The sequence below is a fragment of the Marmota marmota genome, unplaced genomic scaffold (assembly GCF_001458135.2).
Source record: "Marmota marmota marmota unplaced genomic scaffold, marMar, whole genome shotgun sequence".
Classification (NCBI taxonomy): Eukaryota; Metazoa; Chordata; class Mammalia; order Rodentia; family Sciuridae; genus Marmota; species Marmota marmota.
The window spans coordinates 23024413-23051317 of NW_026000026.1; the positions used below are offsets into that span (position 1 = coordinate 23024413).

Here is a 26905-nt window from a genome sequence, read left to right on the forward strand (position 1 = left end):
TCACTGAGGGCACAGGCATTATTTAGGTCCCACTGAGAGAATCAATCCTCACTGCACTGTAATATGCTATACCAACTTCATTCAGAAGATATGAGCCTCACACACACAATACAGCTCTAAATCGCTGTTCCTCTCTCCTACCCCAAGCCTTTCTCCCAAACCTACAGCAGCTCCACCCACTGCTGCCCGCTCCTGTCTAGAGTTGCACTGAAGCTGCTACATTCATAGTAAATGGTAAATCAATTCAAGTTAACTGGGCCTGAAGTCTGGGGTTGGAGGAGGGGAAGTGTGTCCAGGGGCTTCTCCAGCCCCTTGCCTCTGCCTGTGGACTGCACAATAATTTGGAATAGAGGCTTCATAAGGAAGGAAACCTCCTCCATCCTTGGAGATGGGGAAGTAGTGCAAGTTGTGGTCTAATTGGAATTCCTGACAGTAGGTAAAGGATAAATGGGTTTGGCTGGGATGAGAACCAACAAGATGAAGATGATGATGATGTTGGCATTTATTAAGTAAGTGCCAAATCCTACACAAAAAAGCACCTTCCATCCTTTATTTAATCCTCATGAAAACCCTCTAAGATGGATACTATTATTCTTTCCATTTTACAGATGGGGAAACTGATACTCAATGAGATTGTCCTACCCAAGATCACAAAGTTTGTGAGCAGTAGTGCCAAGAATAGAATCTAGACTACAGAGACCCATTCTCACCCTTTTATCTTCTTCATCCCACCAACCTTGTGCCACCATTATTTCTCAAAAGTGTCCTTTCCAGAACCACATCAAAAACTCTTTAAATGACGAGTAGATATTCAGGTTCTAAAGACCTCATTCCAGCCTCTGAATGAATCATGATCTATCCAGTGGAATCTAGGGTTTGCTTTCAAAGATCCCAATACACACTAATATTTGAGGACCAATCTCTTTTGCTGATCCATCAGGGAATCCAGAACCGTTGTGGTTGGAAAGAAAAATCTGAGAAGTGTCAGTGTGCACGAAGGGATCTAAGGTCCTTTGTCCAAGGAGGGGTCTGCAAGTAAAAAAGTGGTCTAGGGATAAAGTAGGGCCTGGCATTTTTAACGGTGTCTGGGGGTGGGGTGAAGACAGTTGGAAGTTGAAGAGATGTCCAGGGTGGAAGGAGTAGTCTGAGATCGGAAGAGGAGGATCTTTGGAGTTTAAGAAGAGTTTGGGAGGGTCCAAAGAGTTTGGGACCAGAAACAGAATTTGGGGTCGAAGAAGTGTTTGCGGTCAGTGAAAAGGTCTGTGGTCCCAGGAAAGTGTCTGCTTCTGAGGAGAATACTAGCTGGATTCAGACTGTAAGGGGAAAGGACTTTGAACCTGCAGTTGCATGAAGTGCCTGGGTCCACTGTGCTGCGCGCTCTCCCCCAACGCTCCGCCGCCCTCGCGGTTCTCCATCCACCTGCACCTGCGTGCCCACTGCAGGATGACAGCTCTAAGCAGGCGGGGGCGAGTCAGACCCGGACACTGCCAAGGGAGGGGGCGCCCCCTCCCGGCTGTCCAGGGGCTCAGGCCCCGCCCTCCGCTCCGCACTCCCTCCAACCCCCGCCGCAGCCACTTCCGGCAGGCGCTGCGCTGCTAGGAGGTGCAAGTGAGGATGGCGGCAGAGAGCGAGGCCAGCCAGGAGAGCGCTCTGGGCGCCTACTCGCCAGTAGACTACATGAGCATCACCAGCTTCCCGCGGCTGCCGGAGGATGAGCCGGCGCCTGCCGCTCCGCTGAGGGGACGCAAGGACGAGGATGCCTTCCTGGGAGACCCCGATACCGGTGAGGCCCGTTTGCCCCGTCCGTGTCCACCCAAGTCCCCGGTCCTCCTTCATCTGTGTTGTACATCCACTTCCAGCCTCCATATCCTTAGTTCATTCCCTGGACCACCATCCTCCTGAACCTCTCCTTTCTCCCTGTCTCTGTTAATTATCTAGTCAGGAAGGGGGTGCATTTCTGCCTTGGAGGCATAGGATGCGACAAGGGAGCTGATGCCAGGGACTGCAGTAGGAGGGATTGGGATTATCTCTTGGGAAGAACCAACCAACAGGGAAGGAATGCTGGAGGGGAAATCCTAAAGAACAGCTGTGATCACCCAGTAAAAGGCTTTTCTCTAGCCACAGAGGACAGGATAAAAGAAACCAAGTCAGAGACTGCAGCAGGAGGGATAGAACCTAGGTTTTAGAACTTCACCATGACCAGGGGTTATGGAAAGCAGAGAGTCTGGGGAGCTGCTGAGAATCTCTTCATGTCCAGGGAGGGATAAAGAGAATATGATTCCCCTCTGTCTGGGAATGTTGGTTATTGGGAGACAGGGGGATGGACTGCATGACCTCTCAAAGTCCTTGGGGACTAGAGTGCCTTTTCTGTCCTGTGGATTACTCCATCCTTCTGGAGACATAGATCTGGCTGGGATGTTAGGTACCTCAGCTCCCTAGGAAGCAATCTTCAGAATCTTACTGTGTCCTCAGCCCTCTGCAGAAACTGCAAGGAATGGGGGTAGGGAGGGACAAGACCCTTCTTGGGAGAAACCTGGTGACCAGGAGCTCTCTGAGTATTCCTTCCCTACTGGTCTCTGTCCTATCCATGTGGCCCAGCTCCATTCTCCCCTCCATTTCTCATCCTCCATCCCCCAGCCTTCTTTCCCTCAACGTCACTTCCTGGCATTAGAGCATCCTTCTGCCTCTCTTCCTCCTAGTGCCTGCACTTGAGCCTTAGCCCTTAACCGCCTGAGAGATACTGCTTCTCTGGCCCAGCCGTCCCTGGTCTGGCCCTTCCATAGCTGCTCCCAGTCTGACAGCCTCCAATTCTCACCCACTCCATAACTTTCTGGTCATCTGGCCCTGACCAATAGCACCTATCAACTTGACTAGACTCTATTCTACCTGTGATAGGAGTGAGGGGATAGTGGGGTGTGGAGGATTTGGGACATCAAATGTCAGGACTGCAGATTGAAACTTCTTTTCCAGAGGGAGTAGCTTTGGAATCAGGAGGTAGTAGGGAGAGGGGTGGTTTGGTGGATACTAGCCTGAAGCCAGGTCTTTCATTTAGATGTCAGGAGTGATGCTTTTGGTGCTAGCATTGCCCCCAACTCATTGTGTTACAATAGGCATACCTCCCCTGTAGTGGGCCTTAGATTCCTCTTCCAGATCAACAAAGAATGGCAGTCTCTCCTAACCCAAAGATGAGACTCCCTTGATTTTCTTCTCCCACCCCTCAAATAAATTAGCGTTTTTAAAAGCCTTCAATTATTTGTTTCTGCAATGATGTGATTATCCAATGTCTGAGGGCAGGCAGGAATCATGATTGTTTTAACCACTCCAGCATCCAGCACAGAGTTGGGCTCAATAAATAATTATTGAATGATGGGCTGGGGTTCTAAGCTGAGTGGTAGAGTGCTTGCCTAGCATGTGTGAGGCACTGAGTTTGATCCTCAGCACCACATAAAAATTAACAAAAGATCTCTGGATGAAATAATGGCAGGAAAGGGAATTCCAAAACCTCAGGGAATATCTTGACATGCCAATACAGGCTGTGCCCTCACCCTGGTCACCAAGCTTCTAGGAACTTAAACCTTATGATGAGTCTATACCAAGGTTCCCAGGGACATGTTATGTAGATTCCAAGGACATTGCCATCATATTGGTATAAATGTTTCAGTGCCATGTCACCTAGCCCTGCTTCCAAATTCCTAGGCTTCTTTCTTCCAGCTAGACCAGAGTACTGGCTAACATGGCCTCCTATGTTCTCAACCTCATGGTGCCACCTAGTGGCATTGTCCCATCTTCTTAGCTAGGATCTTATTGTGACCGACTATTCTGCCACTCTCCAAAACCAAGTGTTAGGCATCCCACAGCAGTTTTTTTTATGGAAAACAAAGCGAGTCAACAATCTCTCCAAGGCTAGAAATACTTTCCTTCCCTTTTTCCTGTACTCCAAGCCCACATGTGCCTCCCTCTCCCAGACATCTGCCTCTAAATATCTTGCAAGTGCCTTATCTTGAATATATTTTATGCTGGACTCATCATCTCTTCTCTACACACCTGCTCTTCTTCCAATGTCATTCTCAATTAATACTGTCATTTAACCATTCTCCAGGACTCCCTATTTCTTCCAAAAGCTGATCAAATGCTCTCTCCTCCTCCTAAGTATTTTCCAAATTCTATATCTCCATCCTGTCATCACCACTGGACTAAACTATGAACCTCTCAGATCTATATTACTCAGATTTGTAGCTACTCTTCCTGCCTCTGTCCTCACCCCAATCCATCCACCATCCTGTACATCTGGTCATGTAATCCCTGGTTCAAAAATCTCCTGTTAAGGGAGTGAGAAAACCAGAGACGACCTGAATCTCTAGCTGAGATCTGTCTCCTGGACAATGGATTCATAATCCTCTCTTTTCAAGGTTCCTTTGTTATAAACCCAGTTAAAACAGTTACATCAAAAAAGGAATTTTATTGGATAGTATAATCAGGAAGTCCAGGAGCATGGGGGAAAAAAAGAGACTGTTGGTTGGGGGAGACTGGATGGATTAAAGTGTCCTAAATAGGGATTAATTAGGCTGGACATAGTAGCAATGCCTGTAATCCTAGTGATTTAAGAGCCTGAGGCAAAAGGATTGCAAGTTTGAGGCCAACCTTGGCAATTTATCAAGACCCTGACTCAAAATAAAGAATAAAAAGGGCTGGGGATATAGCTCAGTGGTAGAGTGCCCCTGGGTTCAATTCCCAGTACCACAAAAATAGAAACAAAAACAAATTACAGGGACTGGGGTTGTGGCTCAGTGGTAGCGCCTAGCATGCGTGAGGTACTGGGTTCGATTCTCAGCACCACATACAAATAAATAAAATAAAAGTCCATCAACAACTAAAAAATATTTTTAAAAATTACAGAATAAATTAATTTAGGCCTAGTATGGTGGCATACAACTGTAGTCCCAACTACTCAGGAAGCTGAGGAGGGAGAATCACTACAGCTCAGGAGTTCCAGACCAACCTGGGCAAAATAGCAAGATCCTGCTGAAAAACGAAAAAAAGAATTTAACTTTTGATCTTCTGCTCTGCCTTTGTTTTTGTGGGTATAGTCAGAAAGCATTCCATGTTGTTGAGGCAAAATGCCCCCAGCAGCTACAGGCTTATATTCTACCAATTTATCAACCTATGCAGAAAGAGGACTTTTTTCTTTCCCAATAGTTCTAGCAAAAGAACAAAGTTTGGCCAGGCGTGGTAGGTGCACACCTATAATCTCAACAATTTGTGATAACCTGTCTCAAACAAACAAGCAAACAAAAAAACCCAACCAAAAAACAAAGTTTGAGTCTTAGTGGCCTGATACAGAGATGCATGTTCTGATTGGCAAGACCTGAATCGCACTCTTAAATCTGGTCAAGGATAAGGATGAGGGAGTTGGTTGAGGGAAGGGAGAGGGTGTTCCTCAAAAGAAAATTGGGAAATGGTATCTAAACATCTAAAAAGTAGATGTCTACTAGGCTAGCTATCCTCTCGGCGGCTCCTTGTGGTCCTACTCAAAATGAAACTCATCATCTTTCTCCTAAGAGACTTGTTTTCTTCTGTTTCCAAATAATTTTTTTCCCAGTGTCTTGTATATGAGTAAAATTAGTAGTATTATTTTTTAAAATATATTTTTATTTGTAGATGGACACAATACCTTTATTTTATTCTTATGTGGTGCTGAGGATAGAACCAGGTGCCCCACGCATGCTAGGTGAGTGTACTACCTCTGAGCCACAATCCCAGCCCCATGTATTGATTTTTTTAAAAAAAATTTTTAGTGGTAGATGGACACAATACCTTTATTTTATGTATTTATTTTTATGCAGTGCTGAGGATCAAACCAAGTACCTCACCTATGCTAGGCAAGCACTCTATCACTGAGCTACACTCCCAACCCTGATATGTATTGTTTTTTAAATATATGTAAGTGGTAAACAAAAAATCCTTTCATCACATCTTATTCCCACTTGTAGTATCTTTTCCCAAAAGTAACGCCTATAAATAAATTCTGAAAAATCTCTTGCCTATGTCAGCATTTTATTGATATTTGTGATTTCTTATTTATATAACAGAGAAGAGTTTGGATCAGGGAGGGCCTTAAACACTAAATCAAGAAGCTTGGATTTTTTTAAATCATGTTTTGTCTCATGTTAATTCATGGTTCAATGATCAGTGAACCATGATAGTACTTTTTTTTTTGGTACCAGGGATTGAACCCAAGGAGGCTCAACCACTGAGACACATCCCAGCCCATTTTTTATTTTTTATTTTGAAACAGGGTCTTCCTAAGTTGCTGTAGCTGGCCTCAAACTTTCGATTCTCCTGTCTCAGCCTCCTGAGCTGCTGGGATTTTAGTCATGAGACACTGTGCCCAGTCCATGATAGTATCTTAAATAGGAAATTATAAGTTGATATTTAATATGATAACACAAAACTTTTTAAAAATATTTTTTATTTGTCAATGAACCTTTATTTAATTTATTTATTTATATGCGGTGCTGAGAATCAAACCCAGTGCTTCATACATGCTAGGCAAGTGCTCTGCTAGTGAGCCATAATCCCAGCCCATAACACAAACTTTTAAAGGCATTATACTCCTAGTCCTGGGAATGGTGTCACATACCTGGAGTCTCAGCTATTCAGGAGGAGAGGATCACATGAGCCCACAATTTTGAAGACCTAATGAGACACTGCCCCTTAAAAAAAAAAAAAAAAGGTCTAAAAAATAATTGTTGAGGGCTGGGGTTGTGGCTCAGTGGTAGAGCGCTTGCCTAACATGTGCGAGACCCTGGTTTTGATCCTCAGCACCACATAAAATAAATAAATAAAATAAAGATATTGTGGTCAACTACAACTAAAAAATAAATATCTTAAAAAATAATAATTGTTGAATGAATAAACTCTTAAAATATGAATATAGTAAGGTGCTAAGGTGAAGGTACCAGCTAATTCTTTTTTTAAAATATCTTTATTTTATTTTTATTTTTATGTGGTGCTGGGGGTCGAACCCTGTTCCCCACTCTTGCTAGGCAAGCACTCTACCACAGAGCCACAACCCAACCCTCAGCTAATTCTTTATTGTTCACAAACATTCAGGACTTTTTGACCATTTAGGCACTTGGGTTCAAGGACAGCAGCATCCAGAGCAGAGAACTATGAGATGGAAGAGGGTCTTAACTCTGGTCAAGGTAGGAAAGGAATGGAAATAACAACAATTATTAACTACATTATAGCTATGGTGCACTTGGTATTTATCACACATCCCACCTGTTAGGGATTACTTCTATTACCAGTATGAGAAAGGTAAGGCCCATGACATGAAGTTATTTGTCCATAGTCACCCAACAAGTAAGTGGCTTTCAGTTCTTCTCTGACTTCATTCTTACTATCCTCCAATCTATTCCAGACAGCAGCCAGGGGGATTTTTCCCCCCATTGCTGGGGATAGAACTTAGGGCCTTGCACATGCTAGGTAAGTGAGCTTTGTCCCCAGTTCCCAGATGGATCATTTAAAATCACAAAACTGATGACTTCATGTTCTTGCTTAAAACTGTCCAGTGACCTCCCATAATACAGGGTAAAGTTTTTCAGGAGGCACCGAGGGCCTAGCCTATGGAGCCTACACTCTCTCCTTACTATTCTTTTCCTTTCCTGCTACACTAGAGCCACCCAGGCCTTGGTTTTTGTTTGATTGTTTTGTTTTATGTTGTTTTCTAATGTACCAAGTTCATTCCCACATTAGGCTCTTGTTGATCCCTCAGGAACATTCCACATACAAACTCAGTGCTCTAATAGTGACTGACTTCTCTGCTTAAAACCACCTCCTCCCTTCTCTGATTTCCCCAGGTAGCAGTCTCCCCCAACCAACAGTCTCTTTCTTTCCCCCTTGCTCACTTTCTTCTCTCTCCTCACCCTGCCCCTCTTTCCTGCAGGGCTGGGATCAAACCCAGGGCCTCTATCATACCAGAGCAAGTACTCTAACAGTAAGACACATCCCCAGCCCACTCTCTATCATTTCATCCTTATTTTTCTTCCTAGCACCTGCCACAACTTGTAATAATGTAGTGCTTTGTTTACTTGTTATTGCATTTTTCCTCCACTGGTCCATGAACTCTATGAAGACAGGAACTGTCTTTTCCTCTCCCCTTAGCATCTAGCATAGGGCCAGACACATAGTAGGCTCTTCATAGTTGTTGAATAAGTAGATAACTGGAGTTATCCTGCCTGATAACTGCCTCTTTATACACAAGGCTGGGCCCTAACTGGGGCAGGATCTGGTTTCCAGAGAGGGCTGAACCGGTCCACCCCCTCTCCCAAAGCGTTCCCAGTCCTTGTTCAGGATCACAGAAAATTTGACCTAGGTATCACTCAAGAAGGGGTGCAGTCTCTCTCAGCTGCCCATTTGAGGGTCTCTGTCTCTTTCTAACCTGGGACCACAGTCCCTGCCAGCCCTGGAGTGGTCCCAGAGACCAAAAGTGAGAAGGGCTGGCTAGTGGGGTTTGTGTTGCAGGGGCAAGGCAGGGGGGACCGCAGGCAGGGCCAGGTAGGAGACGCCCAGACCAACTTTTGTCCCCGTCCTCCTGCAGACCCGGATTCCTTCCTGAAGTCGGCGCGACTGCAGCGGCTGCCATCGTCGTCGTCGGAGATGGGCAGCCAGGACGGGTCACCGCTAAGAGAGACTCGCAAGGACCCATTTTCCGCGGCAGCGGCCGAGTGCTCTTGCCGCCAAGATGGGCTTACGGTCATCGTCACTGCCTGCCTCACCTTCGCTACCGGCGTCACTGTGGCGCTGGTCATGCAAATCTACTTCGGGGACCCCCAGGTGAGAGAGGCATTTGGGCAGAGAGGGCACTGGGGAGGAGAGAGTGAGGAAATGCTTGAGGGGGCTGTTCGAACTGGGGAATGACTGAGTGGTGGAACGGGGTCGGGAACTAGGAAGGCGAGAGGGTGATGAGAGAGGAAGGTCCTAAAGGGAAGAATTGTGGGACGGGAGCGGGATAAAACAAAGAAGAGACTCCATCACGTAGGAGGCATTTGGGGGCAGTGAGATGGGCATCATAAGGAAGAGTCAAGGTGACAAGAGGAGCAAATGGTTTTAAACCTAGCCACTTGGGAGGCTGCGGCTGGTCAAGGCCTGTCTGGGCAACAAAGCGAGACCCAGACAAAAAATAAAAAGGGATGGTTTTGTAGCTCAGTGGTAGAGCCCCCTGGAGTTCAATCTCTATAACTACAGGAGGCGCAGACAGCAGAGGGCAAAGCTTGCATGCCTTAGCTCCTGTAGAGGTTCCAGGGTTCCTGGATGGCTTCTACTGCCCCTTCCTATCTCCTCTCCCAGATCTTCCAGCAGGGTGCTGTGGTGACTGATGCTGCTCAATGCACATCACTGGGCATGGAGGTGCTCAGTAAACAGGGATCTTCCGTGGATGCAGCTGTAGCAGCAGCCTTGTGTTTAGGGATCGTGGCTCCACACAGTTCTGGCTTAGGCGGGTAAGGAGCTCCCAGCCCTGGGTCACCCTGGCCTACTTCTTGTCTTTTGGTCTGTAGACTTCTTGCAGTTGGTCTCCCAGTTTGAATAGAGGGAAGGCTGAGCCCCAACTCCTTGCATTTTTTTCTTTCTTTTAAAAATATTTAGTTGTAGATGGACACAATACCTTTATTTAATTTATTTATTTTTATGTGGTGCTGAGGATCGAACCCAGTGCCTCACACTTGGGAAGCAAATGCTCTGCTACTGAACTATAGCCCCAGCCCTGCATTTTTTTTTTCTTTCTGTATCAAATGTCACTCTTTTCTCCCTGAGTCAGAAGGGTAAAGCTACCATATGGAGAATCTGGAGGTGTTTCTGGAGCTTCCCTTCACACACACACACACACACACACACACACTCACACACATACACACATTGGGAAAGGAAACTTGTAAATTATAAGGTGAGGTGTACAGTGAAGTATACTGTCATCAGTAAAGGCAGTGATGTTTTAGGGTCACAAATCCCTGTAAGTTTAATGAAAGCCATGGACCCTCCACCCTCCAAAAATATACTCTAGGCTGAGAACTCTTAAAACCGAAGTTACAAACTGGTCACCCATGGGCCACACCAAGCACACAGAATGACTTGTTTGCACACTTAAATTTTTAAAAAACTTGTTTGCTGTTGTTAAAAGATTGAGAATTTTCATTTTTTTAAAAAAAAAAAAATCTAGATTTCCAACATCTCTTGAGCAATCAGAAGATCTGGTAACAGTGGGCTCATTTTTCCACATGGCTACAATTATGTAGAGCTTAGTAGAAGCTGTTCCCCATGATGGGGCAGGTGCTGTCCACCTTGCCAGAGTTCCTTCAACTTTCTATTGTTTCTCTGTCCTGCTTTCCTTATTTTGTTACTTGGCTGCAGGCATTTAAGTTTGTAACCCTGTCTCAGTTGTAAAAAAAAACAAAAAACAAAAACAAAACACAGAAAAGGAATAAGCTAACAAAGTCCATATCTTGATTCCTGCAAGACCAGTCCTCCAGGGTCTGCCAAAGAAATTCTCCTTTTGGCTTTGCAGTCTATCCTTACATAATCCAGTCCTGGGGGAGGGATACCAAGTAGGCAGGTGCAGGAAGTTGGCAGAAGTCCAACTCTGGTCTAGGGTGGGGGCAGGGGCAAAACATCTGCTCTCACAGTCTCTGGGTTTCCCTAAGCAGGGATTAAAATCTCTAATAACAGGCTAAAAGAAGTCCTTGAACTCTGGGTCTCCCACTCCCTTGATTTCACTCCCTACCCTTCTAAGGAGGCTGAATCCCTTCTGGGGAGAGGACTCAAACTCCTGACTCAGAATGACAAACTGAGCCTATAACCCTCACTCCTAGGGATTGAAGGGTGGCAGTTTAATGATTCAGAAAGTCGGCATGTTATAATCCCTTTCCCCCTTCTGTGTCTCTCCAGTGGGGGTGTAATGCTGGTACATGACATCCGTCGAAACGAAAGCCAACTAATTGATTTCCGGGAGTCTGCACCAGGGGCCCTCAGGGAAGAGGCCCTGCAGAGGTCCTGGGAAACCAAGGTGGGGACCCTGTTGGGAAGCGAGGGCTCAAGGGGGTCTTCCTTCACTGCTCTTCTGCTAACTCAAGCATTAATTTGCTGAGTTTTACCATTGGGGTTGGAAAAAGAATTGAACAGGATCTTCTTAGGCTATAGGGAGGCAGGCAACTCCCATGAAATAAAATAATGAATAAAAACTGTGGATGGTTGATTAGCAGGTAATACTGCAATATCTTACTTCTCTGATAATCTTACCGTCTGGAACATAGGAAGAGGGAAAAAAGGCCACCAAGTACCCTGAAATGTCACAGAGTTGCTGTGTTAAAACTTATACCTTAGGTATAAAGATGCATGCCTATAATCTCAGCTACTAGGGAGGCTGGGGCAAGAGGATCAAAAGTTCAAAATGAGCCTTGGAAATTTAGTGAGACCCTGTATCAAAATAAAAATAAGAAAGGGGCTGGGGATGTAGCTCAGTGATAGAGCACTTATTTAGTGTGAGAGGCCCTGGATTCAATCCCCAATATTGCAAAACAAGCAAACAAAAACTCATATATCACACTCTGAGCCTAATAACTATAACTTTCCCAGCCTACAATATGTTGAAAGAGTAAGAGGAACTGCTAGGTAGAGGCAATCCACTGTCCACAGAGAGCAAAAGAGGAAATAGAATAACTTGAAAAAGTAGGTATTTAGTGCAGTGGCAAAAGCCAAACACATTCCTGAGTTCTCACAACTCAGAGCGCTAATAGTATGAAAATGAGTTAAGTGAAGCTATATTGTCCACAACTTTAAAAGGCAAGGGTAGGTATAATCCAGTGTGGATGGATTTCTATCTAACTTGTTTCTATCCTGGCTCTTGATGGGGTTTGCTTAATTTATTAAATCCCTCAACTATGATAAATAAAGGCCTTTCTGCATTTGTGTATAGAAATTCAGGGAGATGGGAGGGATGCCTGCAGGGGAAAGCTTGTCCCTCTCCTGGGATACTTGGCATGTGTCTCTCCCCTATGCCAGCCATCCCTGGCTTGGGGCTCTGCAGAGTTCAGCCCAGCCCCCCCCTTCCAGTGACCTGGTCTCCTCTCTCCCTCGCCTGCCCGCCTTGCCCAGCCTGGGCTCTTGGTGGGGGTCCCCGGAATGGTGAAGGGGCTTCATGAAGCTCATCAACTCTATGGCAGGTAATGACCCTCTCCTGGGGACCAGGGGCCCCTGCCTGCATCTCTCCTTGGGTGGCCTTGTCCTGCCTTCCTTGATTCTTCCCTTCCCAACTCCCCCTCCTAATATCCCCTTCCCTTGCCAGGACTCTCCTTCCCAGGAACCCTGGAACCTCTACAGGAGCTAAGGCATGCAAGCTTTGCCCTCTGCTGTCTGCGCCTCCTGTAGTTATAGAGATTGAACTCCAGGGGGCTCTACCACTGAGCTACAAAACCATCCCTTNATATCCCCTTCCCTTGCCAGGACTCTCCTTCCCAGGAACCCCCCTCCCCCCAGGACCCCTCCTCCTCCCCCCAGGACCTCCTCCACCCCCTGCTCTCCGGCCCCCCCAGGCTGCCATGGTCCCAAGTCCTGGCCTTCGCTGCAGCTGTGGCCCAAGATGGTTTCAACGTGACCCATGATCTAGGTCAGTGGGGTTTGGGGGTTGGGGGAAAAGCACACAGTTGATTGGGGGGAACCTCTCTTCCAGTTTGTTCCTCAGTCTTCTTCCATTTCCCATCTTACTCTGACCTGGGAGAGGCTTCAAATGAGGGAATATTGGAAGGGCAGATTGTGCCCTATAATAGGCTCCTGGGGGACCAGAGCACTTAGGGCCAGCCACTTAGCCCTCATGCACCCCATCTATTATGCATTTCAATCACCTGGCCCAGTCTTGGCACCCCCTGCCCAGCCTCCCATCCCTGCCCCCAGCCCGGGCCTTGGCTGAGCAGCTGCCTCCCAATGCATCTGAGCGCTTCCTGGAGACATTCCTGCCCTTGGGCCACCCACCACTGCCTGGCTCCCTGATGCGTCGTCCTGACCTGGCAGAGGTGCTGGATGCACTTGGCACTTCTGGCCCTGCTGCCTTCTACAACGGTGGCAACCTCACACTGGAGATGGTGGCTGAGGTGAGTGTGAGGGTGGGAGGTAGGGGTATGCTCCAAGGACCCTATTGCAGGGAGGCCCTCTTCCCCCTTTCTACACTCCCTGCCTTTCTTTCATCATATATATTCTGATTGTATGTATTTGAAATTCTAAAATAAACAAACCTAACCTCCAGTGATAGAAACCAGACCTGTAATCCCAGTAACTTGAGAGGCTGAGACAGGAGGATCACAAGTTTGAGACTAGCCTCAGAAACTTAGCGAGACCCTGTCTCAAATGAAAAATAAAAAGGGCTGGGGATATGGCTCAATGGTAAAGTGCCCCTGGGTTAAATCCTCAGTACCAAAAGAAATCAGGCCAAGGATGGTGACACACACCTGTAATCCCAGCAGTTCAGAAGACTGAGGTAGGAGGACTGCAAGTTAAAAGTCAGCCTCAGCAACTTAGCAAGACCCTAAGCAACTCACTGAAACCCTGTCTCTAAATAAAATATTGCAAAAGGGCTGGGGATGTGGCTTAGTGGTTAAGCCCCTGGGTTTGATCTCTGAGAACCAAAAAGAAATGAAAAAGGACAAGAAACCAGACTAGTGGTTATTAAGGATTGGAGGGGCTGTCTGGGATGGGGCATAAGAAACCTGTAGCAATATAAATGTTCTGTCTTGATTGAGAGGGTACCTTTGGGCTTATCAGGGCTGCTGCTAACTGTTCAGGGGCCTAGCCTGCTTTCCACAGGTCTGGTAGAGGCCCAGAATTAGCCTCAGTTTCTCTAAGCCCATAATCCTCCTTGCTTTCTGGCTTTTCTAGGGACTGAGGGAAACATCTCCTCCACTGGTGACTGTCAGGACTAGGAGATGGACACAGGAGGTTACCACCCAACCCCAAAGTAATTTAGTCTGAGGCAATAGTGTGTTCTGAGAATTATCATCAACAGTCCAAAACGCCTAGAAAAATTGTGTTCAAGAATAGGATGCATGGAGCAACTCAGTGGTAATCTCCTCTGTGTAATGGAGATGTTTATATAAAATTCTGCCATATTACAGTGGGAATTACATAGGTGTATCATTCATTCACCATTCACAGAGTGTCTGCTCAGTGCTAGGCCCTATGCTGGGCACTGGAGATATGGTAGTGGTGACAGAAGCCCATCCCAAGTGGACTTAACTAGAAAGTCCAGGAGAACACTGGCTTTAGGTCCTCCTGGATCCAAGGGCTCCATCCACATTGTCAGAACTTGATCTGTCTGTCCATCTGCCTCTGGCTCTTTCTCTCTCCCTAGTATTTTCCTCAGTTTGGATCCACACTCTGTGCTCACCAGCCCATCTTAGACCATCCCAGAGAAACAGTATTTTACTTTCCTTTTAGTTCCAGCAAAAGCCTCGTGGTTGTGTCTCATTGGCTTGTTACAGGTACATGACAATTCCCAAACTAATCACTGTGACATATAAAGGAATGCTCTGATTGACCACATCTGGGTCACACATCCTTACCCAGAGGTGGAGAAGGGCATGCAGGAGTCTCTAACATAAAGACCATCAGGGTTTTAAAAGAAAAAAACCCAAGTTGAGTTTATTATCTTGCCAGACAAAGGAACACATGCTAACCAAGAAATTCAATATGTAGTTCACTCAGAAAATAGAGAAATCAAAGGTTTCAGATACTAAAAAAAAGTTTAAAAAAAGGAGAAGATTCATAGTAGTACTAATTTAAGATTAACAGCACACTGTTAGGATGGAATGAGCCTGCTGGTTTGTACCAGATTGGTTCATTGGTTAGGAACGAGTTTTCCTGACAATGAGACACACAGGGTCAGACCTACTGGGGTCATTCACAGTTTATGGTTTTAGCTGGGTACAGTGGCACATGCCTAAAATCCCTCAGGCATGGGAGGCTGAGGCAGGAGGATCACAAGTTCAAAGCTAGCCTCTAACAATTTAGTGAGGCCCTAAGCATCTTAAAAAATAAAAAGGGCTGGGGATATAACTCAGTGGTTAAGTGCCCCTGGGTTCAATCCCTGGCACCCCTCCCCCTCCAAAAAAGTTCTTGGTTTTGTAGTGACTTTAATTGGTTGTAATGAGATGTAGAATTCATTTTGATATCTCCTAGGTGATATCTCCTAGTGCTGCTGTAAGAGTAAGTCTTCCTTTTACAGAGTCTAAGAGGGCAGCACTTGAAAAGACTTGGGGGTAGAGTTCAGGACCTTCAGGTCACTCTGCAGCTGTGTAGAGCTCACTGAAGAACAGCAGGACATGAAGTGGGAGAAGCAGGAAGGGACTAGGATACCAAGCTAAAGAGGTCCCTCATGGAATATACCTAGCACAATGACTGGCACATAGGAGGTGCTTGGTGTTCATGCTTTTCTCCTTCTTCCTATGGTACTTAGGACTTATGGGGTTCTTCAAGGCCATGAGGCATAAAAGTTGTGAACAGTCAATTTTTTTGTGATTCAGATGTGTGTTATAGGCCAAGCCACGTGCTCACAGTGGTGGGTGGTCATTTTCTCTCCTCCAGGCTCAGCATGCAGGGGGCGTCATAACTGAAGAGGACTTCAGCAACTACAGTGCCCTTGTGGAGAAGCCTGTGTGTGGGGTGTACAGAGGTGACTTCTCCCCCAACTTTCAGGGTCCCCACTCAAGAGAAGCATCCCAGTCCAAGGCCATATCCTTTTGGCCTGAAGATTTCTCTCCATTCTACAGGAGAGAAACTGAGTCAGTGAACTGCCTGGGCAGCCAGCTGTTGAAGCAAACCAGAGCCAGCTCATCTTCTGAAATAATCATGGCATCATTTAACCTAATTATTTTAACAATGGGGGGGATTCATCTAGCCAAAGGCTCAGACCTGAAAGTTGGGGTTCTAAATATCTGTTTTCTAGATTTGGGCGCTATGTTGCCTCAACCCTAGCCCCAGCCCCATTCTTACTGCCCTGTTCTTCCTAAGAAGAATTTGCCTGGTGTGGTGGCACACACCTGTAATCCCAGTGGCATAGGAGTCTGAGGCAGGCGGATCGTAGATTCAAAGCCAGCCTCAGCAACTTAGCAAGGCTCTAAGCAACCTAGTGAGACTCTGTCTCAAAATAAAAAAATAAAAAAGGGCTGTCAATGTGGCTCTTGGGTTCAATCCCTGGTGCCAAAAAATATAAATTAAAAAATAAAAGAATTCATAAGACGGAAGTCCATCTAGGCTTCAGGTCGAATGAACCCTTCATGAGAGTCACAAACCTGGTCCCTCATGTACCAAAAGAAAACAGTCCTAGGAAGGGAAAGGAACTCAACCTGCAAATTCAAGAAAACCAATAAGAAATCCAGAAAGCTGAATTATGACATGGGTGATGTTTTCTGAGCCCACAGTGGTAGGTTTTGGGTCCTTCAGAAGTTCTCGGGTTCTTTCCCTTCTGGGAGGGCAAGATCACTTCAAGCCTCAGAAGAGGCTACTTCTGAATTCAAGTTTCAGGTCTCAGTCTCTTACCTGATTCCTCTGCTGGAAACAATGTTATATGAAGTAGAGGAAAGAGTGTAGCTCTGGAACAGAAAGACCTGGGTTTGAGTACCATTTGCCTCAAACTTGTCACTTTCCACTTTCCAGCCTTTGTTCACTCCTTAAAATGGGGATGATCTCAGGGTGCCTGTGAGGATTTGATGAGATGGTGCAGGAAGGTGCCTTGATCAGAGTGAGCATGGAGTGCACTGGATTTTCTATTTTCCCTCCCCAGCCTGAGTTGTCTCAGCAATGCCAATGCCTTGAGTGCTCTGGATTTCCCTTATCTCCTATAACCTTGGGCCAGTTGCCTCTCTGTGTCACAGTTTCTGTACCTATAAAATTGGGGTGATAACAGTACCTACTGTAAGGATTAAATGGGTCAATTAGTTAATGTTGGTATTATTTGTCAGGTATTATTATTCCTTTATTCCTTTGATGTCCAAACATTTAATAACAGGAGGAAGAGGAGGCTCCTGCTCCAAGGAGTTTCAGGTTGAGTTGGACCATTAAGAGCCCTGGATACTATTCTGGCCTGTGGGAGGAGCAGAAAGGAAACACACTGTGGCTAGGAATCTGGACATCTCACTATCTGTCCCTGCCCTGAAAATCGCCTACAGTGTGACTCTGGGCAAGTCACAGTCTCTTAAGCCTTAGTTATCTCATATAGCAGAGGAAACTGAAGACCAGTATTCTCAGTTCAAGTCCTGGCTGTGCCTTCAACTTGGCATGTGAACTTGAGTGGGTCCCTTCTCGTCTTAATGCTTCTGTTTCCTTATCTGATGAGGGGGCTCAGTGCAGTGGTCTCAGAGCATGCGATAATGGGATGTGCAGCTGGAATGTGGAATGTGAAGGTGACTTGACCCCTCCCTTGCTCTCTGGTTATCTCTTGTCCTTTCAGGCCACCTGGTTCTGAGTCCCCCACCCCCACACACAGGCCCTGCCATCATCAGTGCTCTGAACATCCTTGAGGGCTTCAATCTCACCAGCCTGGTATCCCGGGAACAGGCTCTTCACTGGGTGGCAGAGGTAAAGCCAGCCCCTCCATCTCACCTGGATTTGGGGACACTAGGGATGGTGAGAGGGATTACTGCTTTGAGGCAGGACTAAATCACCTTAGTTTTCTTTCACATGAGGATCCCTAGATGGGGCTGCATAAAGGGTCCTGGCAGCCTCTTCCATATCCTTGCTGTGTTTTCAGACCTTGAAGATTGCATTAGCCCTGGCCAGCAGACTGGGAGATCCCATCTATGATTCTACCATCACTGAGAGCATGGATGACATGCTCAGGTAGGTCTTGGGGCAGGATTCCAAAGGGTGTGAGGTGGTAGTGGGTTTGGGGAAAGGATCCAGTGAAGTTCCAGGTCAGTTTCAGCTGAACCCCAACTCACGATCTGACACTGGACACCTTTGCCTGAGGCAAAGGTGTCCAGTGAGCTGGGCATGGTAGCACACACCAGTAGACTCAGCTACTGTGGAGGCCCAGGCAGAAGGATCGAAAGTTTGAGACCATCCTAAGCAAATTAGCAAGAACCTAAGTAATTTAGTGAGATTCTGTCTCAAAATAAAAAGTAAAAAGGGCTGGGGATCTATGTAGCTCAGTGGTAAAGCCCCTGGATTCCATCGTTGGTACAAAAAAAAAAAAAAAAGAAAAGAAAGAAAAAAAAAACCAACCAACAAAAGTTTAAAAAAGACTGAGGATATAGTTCAGTGTTGGGCATTTGCTTAGCATGTGGTACTATCCCCAGTACCCACCACACACACACACAAAAAAAAAACCCATCACGTTAAATTATGGGTTGTGTATGTATGAACATATTACAATGAATCCCATTATTATGTAAATCTATGATGCACCCATTAAAAAAATCATCAGACATGACAAATGCATACAATTTTATCTGTCAAATTAAAAAGTTAACATCACTTATCCAGGAAAAAAAAAAGGCAAAAAGAACTATAACCACATCATGGCCACTGGGATAAAAGCATGAAAACCAAGGTTCCCCCTCCCAGCCATCTGAAACCAAGCCCCAGGTTCCTATACTGCGTGGTCACCATCCTTCTTGGTTGAAAACTGAACGAATGTCTTCAATAATCCTTGGTAACTTATTATTCTCTAATCATTATGAATAACCCAACACACAGTTAATAATAGTAATCTAAGAAACCATCACTTGAACTTTAAAAAGTTTGGGGTCCTGGGGGGCATGGTGGCCCATGCCTGTAGTTCCAGCAACTCCGGATGTTGGAGCAGGAGGATCACAAGTTCAAAGCCAGCCTCAGCAACTTACTGAGATTTTAAGCAACTTGGTGTGACCGTGTCTCAAAATAAAAAATAAAAATATCTGGGGATGTAAAACATCCCCAGTGTAAAAACATCCCTGGGTTCTATCCCCAGTACCAAAAAAAGGAAAAAAAATATTAATTTTAGAAAAGAATCTGAATAATACCTAAATAAATCTATTCAGTTCAACTACTCAGCAGTGAGCTTCTACCCTCATAGGCCTAGTAGTCCAGTGAGGGAAGGAAATTTAATCAAATAATCACATAAACATCACAGATAGTTGGGGTGTATTGAAAGCTTGTTGTATGCTCATCCCCCACTCCTTGTGTTTTTAGCAAGGTGGAGGCTGCCTACTTCCGGGGCCACATCAATGATTCTCAGGCAGCCCCTGCCCCTCTCCTGCCTGTCTATGAGCTGGATGGGGCTCCCACCGCTGCCCAGGTGCTGATTATGGGCCCTGATGACTTCATCGTGGCAATGGTCAGGTATGCCAGCTCAGACTTAGAACCTGTAACAAAAGATCATTTGGACCAGGTGGTGCTGGTGGGGTCTGGGAAGAAATGAAGGTAGTCGCAGAGCTCATCTGACCCCATCTCTGCCCCCAGCTCCCTGAACCGGCCCTTTGGCAGTGGCCTCATCACCCCCTCAGGGATTCTGCTCAACAGTCAGATGCTGGACTTCTCCTGGCCCAACAGAACTGCTAACCATTCTGCACCCAACCTGGTAGGGTCTTGCTTCTCTCCTCTCATGGGGACCCTGGGGCTAGGTAGGAAGTACAGCTGTATGGTTGCTTCTTCCTCCCTATTTCCCCTAGGAAATTCTATTATAAGGAAATAAGATATCCACTTCATCCCTAGTCCTGCTCATTCTGAAGCATAGATTCTGGTGGGTCAGAAGAACCCTTATCTCATTCTGCCACTCTCTTACTCTGCAACCCAGGGAAAGTCTTGCCCATCTCTGGACCTCATTTTATTCACCTGTACAATGAGGATATTAGGTCTAATTTAATGATTTGGGTTCTTTCCAGCACTAGTGGTCTGTAACACCATGATGCTGAGCTGGTGGGGCTCAGCCCAATGACTGAGAACCAAAAAAGAACCCAAGGAGGAAGGAATTAGAAGTTATTGTTCTAGCTGGAGACCAGCACTCTTACACTGTATAAGATGCCTGGCAGGGCAAAGACACATAGAGGTGATCCAGTGGGGATTCTACTATGCTTTCCTGTCGCCATCTTTTTGTCTTGGTTCTTTTCCCTGCCATCCATAGCAGCCTCACAGCTCAATGGGTCCTCTTATTATTCCACCTCATCCACCCTAGCCATCCAGGGACCCCTTCCCTTTCGCAGACAGCACACTGTTGCCTGGAGGGAAATAGTCCCCCTTTCTTGTAGATGATGCAAAGAAGGAGAGGAGTGGGAAGAGTGGTGGAGTGGCCCTTTCCCTGTCTTGCCCCACCCCACACCTCCTTTTCGGTCTCTGCCCTCCAACAACAGGAGAACTCGGTGCAGCCAGGGAAGCGGCCACTCTCTTTCCTGCTGCCTACTGTGGTCCGACCGGCAGAGGGGCTCTGTGGGACCTACCTTGCCCTGGGGGCCAACGGAGCTGCCCGGGGCCTCAGTGGTCTGACCCAGGTGAGGTTTCTTTCCTTATGGGCCTTTTGCAGTCAGGAACCAGCTGTGGCCTGGGCTGTGATGCCCTTTCTATCTCTGACTTGTTTCTCCATCCCTTATACAGCAAACATGAACTGAATTGCTTTGTGCCAGGCCCATCATGGGCACAAATGGACTGTGCTGAGTTTCTTAGTGAAAATGGGCACAGCAGCCCCTGTCTTTCCAGGTTGCAAGGGAAATTGCAGGGCCAATAGAATTGAAAAGTGATATAGCATCTGGGCTACCTGTGTTCTGTGAACCTCAATTCCCATCATTTCCCTGCCCTGCATCTAAATAGATAACCAGCCCTCTTTAGAGTCTGGGTTGTTTTTTTTTTTAATCTGTTTTTTTTATTTATTTATTTAAAAAAATTTTTAGAGTCTGATTTTAAATGGAAGGGCCACTACTCTCCAGAATACCTCAGGACAGTTCCTTGAATGTCTTGAGCTCCTGTTATATGTGCCAGGCATATGTTTTGGCAAATGACAAGTTAATTTTAGAACCAGACTTCCGTGGGTTCTAGTCCAAGTGTTGCCAATTTCCAACTGTGTGATGCTAGGAAATTCACTTAACCTCTCTGAACTTCAATATCATCCTCTATAAAGTAGAAATAATAAAATAGTTAATATTTATAGAGTTCTTACAAAGTGCTGAGTACTTTTAACCTTCCCAACTCTGGAAAGAAGGCTTATTTCTATTTTATAGATGAAGAAATTGGAACTGGAAAGGTTAAGAAGTTAGGTCAAGTTCCTTCAACTAGCAAGGGTGGACAGGTAGTTCAGATCCAGAGTCTACTCACGCTCCTAACCACTAAACTGAAAGTACAAATGTGTACCTTAAATCACCTCTAGCTGTTAATCCTGCCCTATCCAGAGAGAAGGGAGGGAAGCTCTGAGCTAGATTTAAAGGGGAGGGTCCCTCTTCCCTGGCTTCCTCTAAACTCTTCAGTGAATCACTCTCCTTCTCTGGCCTTCAGTTTCCTCCTCTATGAAGCAGGGATAGTTATCACAGGCCTGCCTGTCTGGTTTCAGGGTTGTTGAGAAGCCCAGATGACACACCTGGTGTGAGGGTTCTAAAGACTAAAGAGTCTGGACCAAGGGTGAGAGCTGGGGAGCCCTGCCTGGTTCATCACCCCTGGGACAGCCCTGATTTTTCTGCCTCTTGGCTACCTACAGGTACTGCTGAATGTCCTGACCTTGAACCGGAACCTGAGTGACAGCCTGGCCCGAGGCCGCCTTCATCCAGACCTGCAGTCCAACCTCCTGCAGGTGGACAGTGAGTGCAGAGCAGAGACTCCCGTGGGGTGGCCACAGAGACAGGTTTCCCCTACCGTGATCAGCACCAGTTTCCTTCTTGCCAAAGTTTGGTTTCTTTCCACAACTTCCTGTTAAAGTAATGAAAGATCTGGGGACTGGAACCATCTTGCTATTTCCTTTGTGTCCTTGAGAGGTCCATTTTTCATCTCTGAGCCTTGGTGTTCTCATTTGTAAAATAAGGTACAGTTGTTCATTCTGCAAACCTTCGTTCATACCTTAGTTTGTATTGAACACCTGCTGTGTGCCAGACATCATTCTAGGTTCTAGAGATAGTGCATTTGTAAGCAGATGGGGAAATAATCAAAGAGATAAGGAAGAGTAAAATAAATACCCAGCTGAGCATTAAAACAGGATGATATAGCAGGGCTGACTCAGTGACCAGGTGATATCTAAGCTGAGATCTGAAGAGTGAGAAAGAGCCCACCAGGCAAAGAACTGAGGCAAAGCTTTGTAGGCCAAGAGGACAAGTGCAGAGAACTCAGCAGAAATGGGCTTGGTGTGTTTGAGGAATAAAAAGAAGACCAACCTGGGCTGGGGTTGTGATTAAGTATAGAGCACTTGCCTTGCACGTGTGAGGCAATGGGTTCCATTCTCAGCACCACGTATAAATAAATAAAAAAAATACAGGTCCATCAACAACTAAAAAAAAAAACAAACAAACAAAAACAAACACCAACCTCAGTGAGAATGAAATGAGTTCAGAGAGGCAGGCAGGGGACCTTCTAGATTTATGGTGAAGAGATTGACTTGCCTCTAAGAACAGGGGCTTAATTTTGGATGCAGCTTAATTTTGTAAATAGGAAAATATGTGCATCTTTGAGGAGTTTTATTATAACCAACCATGTACTATGCTAGTCCAAAAGGGATAGAGAATTGATCAAGATATAATTTTTGTTTGTTCAGTATTATCTCCATTTTGCAGATAAAGAAACTGAGGCTTACAGAAGTTATAAACTAGTCAAAGATCAACCAGCAAGTGGCAGAAGTGATATTAGAACAAACCGCTGGCTGATACCAAAGACTCTGCTTCTTTACTGCCTGGCCCTTGATATCTCCTGCACTTGAAGCATGTTAAAAGCACAGTCCTAGGTCATCTGCAGTCAGACCCTATAGTTGGTCAGTGATATCAAACCGCAACTGATGCATGAAGCAGACTCTTGAAACTAAACTTTATTCAACTTTATTCTGCTAGTCTCTACTAAGTATAAGGTGGCATGCTAAGTTACTTATGGTAGCTCATCCCTTGCACAGTCTTAGAAGGGGATATCAAGTGTGGGGTTCTGGCAAAAGAAACATTTATCCACCTGAGACCCCAGGAAGGCTTTATGGAGGAGGTAACAACTGGCTGAGCCCTGAAGTATGAGCAGGAAATTGGCATGTGGAGATGAAGGGATTCTGGAAAGAAGAAATAACCTGGGGGGGGAAAAAACAGAAAGAATAGTTTAGAGTGCAGCCAGGAGGCCAGTCATTTCCCAAACTCTTGAATTTACTTAGCACTTTCACGACTTTGGCCACATTTATATGTGGTCTAAACCGTTATTTACATAATACATATGTATAAATGGACTTGTTTTTTACCCAAATGTGTTTTAAGTAAAACTTATTAAAACAGAGAGATTCTTTTTAAAAAAGTCAATCAAAATTAGAAAAATAGAATCATTTGTCACAAATAGATGATAGATAGCTATTTTAAAAATCAAATATTTTTAGGTTTTAGGTAGATATTATTACCTGCAGAAGGCTCTCAGACCTGCTTTTTATGTTAAAAGGGAAATTAGACAGTTCAGAGGCCAGACTGAAACTTGGTCCTTGCCATAATCAAAAAGATTGAAAGTGAACCATGAAGTGATTTCTGACTAGATGATTTAATATTATTCAATAATGTGTCTTTTATCTTAAGAACTACCTAAACTCATTCTTTCTGGAGAAATAAGCAGACCAGATCTTTATAGAAGAGCAATGGGAGGTGAAGTTAACAAAGCTTATCATGGAGGACAATGTTAAGAAGCACAGATTTGCTGGGCACTGTGGTGCCCACCTATAATCACAGCAATTTGGGAGGCTGAGGCAGGAGGATTGAAAGTTCAAGGCCAGTCTCAGCAACTTAGCAAGACTTTGTCTCAAAATTTAAGAAAAAAGGTGGGGGAGATTGGGAATGTAGCTCAGTGATAGAGTGTCCTCGGATTCAACCCTTAGTACTGTAAAAAAGAAGAAGAAGAAGAGGAAGATGAGGAGGAGGGCACGACTATCCAATTGAATAGGGCAGATGGATTGAAGGGAAGAGAAGGTAAGTTGAGGAAATACAAGAAGGAGCTTGGGTATGGCTCAGGTGAGAGATGATGAGAACCTGAACTTATGCAAGAGGATAGGGGTAAACACCCCTATCTGGTAAATACCTGCTTAACTTTTTACTAGGTACTGACTGTCCAGGCAATGGGGAGCAATAGCAAACAAGATAACGACCCCATCTTCAAAAAACTTTAATCTAGTGGGGGGAGACAAAGCCAATAAATAAGCAAATACAAGTGATGTTATATACTTTGAAAGAAAACAAAGCAAGGTAAAGATGGCAGGGACTGCTATTCTAGTTAATGGTCAGCATAAAGTCTGACACACATTAAATGCTTCTCAAAGAAGTGCCTTTTGACCAAAGACTAGAATAAAGAAAGGAAGCCAGCTTTGAAACCATCTAAAAGGAAAGCAGACCAGGCAGAAAGAACAAGAAGTGCAAAATTCCTCAGGTAGGAGCATGTTTGATCTACTTTAGGGACAGCAAGGAAGCCAGTGTGTTTGGAATAAAGTAAGGTGGAGAATAGAAGGAATAAATAAGAATAATTTAGAGAGGTAGCAAGGTCCTAGATAATGTTGTGCCTTAGAGGCCTTGATAAGGGCTTTGGATTTTATTCTAGGTCCATCAAACCTGGTAGAATATTTTGTTTTTGTGGCACTTGGTATTGACCCCAGGGGTGCTTTACTGCTGAGTTATATCCCAAGCCTTTTGTATTTTTTGAGACAGGGTTTCTCTAAGTTGCTAAGGACTTAACTAAGTTGCTAAGGCTTGCCTTGAATTTATGATCCTTCTGCCTCAGCCTCCCAAATCACTGGGATTATGGGCATGTCCCACTAAGCCTGGATGGTGGAGTGTTTTAGGGGATTAACAAGGTCGGACCAGTGTTCTAAAGGATCCCTTTGGGTACTGTGTGAAGAGACTGAATGGAAGACAGGACTGGAAACTGGGGGAGTGGGGGGCAGTTAGAAGACTGTGCTGTAATCCTGGCAAGTAGTGATGGCAGCTTGGACTATGCAGGTGGAGACGAAGACCCTCAAAGTCCTTTTTCCAATATTGAGAATGACTACATTTTCAATCACTTGCTGTAAGCAAGGCTCTGAGCTTCCTGTGCATTCTCTCCTTTAATCCCTGAAACAATTTCATGTGCTGGCTCTTTTATTATCCCCCATTCTGTACATGAGGATACTGAGGCTCAAAGAGGTGAAACAGTTTGCCCAACGTCATGCAGGAACACCCAAGACCAAGACTCAAATCCACTGTAGATCTCCTTAGCCCGTGCTCTGAACACTCTAAATGTGTGTATGTTGGGGATGGTTTTCAGGTGAGTTCACAGAGGAAGAGATAGAATTCCTGGAAGCCAGGGGTCACCACGTGGAGAAGGTAGATGTCTTATCCTGGGTCCATGGCAGCCGGAGAACCAACAACTTCATCATCGGTGTGAAGGACCCACGGAGCCCAGATGCAGCTGGAGCCACCATCCTGTAGAGCAGCGGGGTGGGGCGGGGTCTCTGCTCCCCACCTTTGCATGTTCCCAGAGTCCTTCCTTCTCCCAAGTTTGGTCTCAGGGGGACCCCAGGGATGCCCTAGATTAGGGGCCAGAGGGAATGCTTAGCAAACCCTATCCCAGAGTAATTGAAAAATTCTCCATCATGAGGCCTGTGGTGGTGGTGGTAGTTAATGTCAGTGTCCACGACTAGGCAGGGGACCTTGAGGGGTCTTTCTCCTCTCTTCTTTTAGCCATGCTGGCTCTGAGCTTAGGGATATGCTTGCAAACCCTTCTCAAGGGTGTTATAACCCTAACATCTACAGACTATCCTGACCTGGGCCTTGTCTTCCAGCTCCCTTATCCTGTTCCCAGCCTCATTTCTTAAGTGATTAGGATTTTTTTTAATGGACCATCGTGGGAAGAGAGTAATCCTCTCCTCCTACCAGGTTGAGGTGGGGACCTTTCATCTGGGGGTCCCCGGGGTGTGGGGTAGGGGTGGGGGTGGGGACCAGCTCAGGGGCTTCCATTTGCAAAGGGAAATTAAAGAAAGAATATTGCTTACCCATGACTCTAGCCTGATTTATGTTTAACTAGGTTGGAGGTGGGAGTGGGAGAGCAGAACTTGGTATCCTATCCCAGAATCTCTGCCTCTATGGCTAACTGGAGCCCCTTTGTAGGGGTTCTATATCCGAACTTACACTACTACTAATAATCTGTTTTTGTTATTATTTTTGATTGCATCCCTAGAGCACTTAATGTGTGCCAGGCTCTATGCTAAGCACTTTATGCGAGTAATCTTATTTAATTTTCCTCAAAAATCTAATGAAATAGGTAGTAATATTATTCTCATTTTACAGATGGGAAATGAGTAAAAAGAGGTTAAGGGATTTGTCCAGGGTTTTTCATCTATTAAATGGAAAAATTGAGGTTCAATCACAGGATGTCCAACTCCATGATCTGTACTCTTAATCAATTCCACATCTAGCATGTGAACTATTTGTTACAAAGTATATTTCATATAGTATATATCAGACAATAAGTATCTCTCATAGATTATGTCATTCACTCATGCATGCCTGCATCCTTCAGTTATGTTCCAGGAACTAGTAGGCACTAGAATTCAGCACTGAACAAAACAAATAGGCTATTTTTTTACAGGTTTTCAGTCTATAAGAGGAAGCAAACATTAAAGAAATAAGGACACGTTGGGCTGGGGATAAAACTCATTGGCAGGGCACCTGCCTAGTGAATGCAAGGCCCTGGTTTCAATCCCTAGCACTGCAAAACA

General features: G+C 45.4%; 1 protein-coding gene across 6 annotated transcripts; it reads left to right on the forward strand.

Moving 5' to 3' along the window:
- Positions 1-1565: 1565 nt before the first annotated feature.
- Ggt7 (gamma-glutamyltransferase 7) lies at positions 1566-26178 on the forward strand. 6 transcript variants are annotated; one of them, XM_015481439.2, is made up of 15 exons: positions 1567-1783; positions 8603-8838; positions 9352-9503; positions 10945-11062; positions 12151-12218; positions 12588-12661; positions 12946-13142; positions 15628-15715; positions 17492-17619; positions 17792-17880; positions 19213-19362; positions 19483-19600; positions 20370-20507; positions 21701-21800; positions 25453-26178. In XM_015481439.2, exons 1-15 carry the CDS (start codon positions 1615-1617, stop codon positions 25614-25616), a joined length of 1989 nt encoding a protein of 662 aa, XP_015336925.1. In that variant the 5' UTR covers positions 1567-1614; the 3' UTR covers positions 25617-26178. The 6 variants fall into 6 exon arrangements, with proteins under 6 accessions (XP_048667038.1, XP_048667040.1, XP_048667039.1 ...); XM_048811081.1 differs by lacking the exon at positions 12151-12218 and having other exon boundaries at positions 1566-1783; positions 12499-12661; XM_048811083.1 differs by lacking the exons at positions 12946-13142; positions 15628-15715 and having other exon boundaries at positions 1566-1783.
- Positions 26179-26905: the final 727 nt, after the last annotated feature.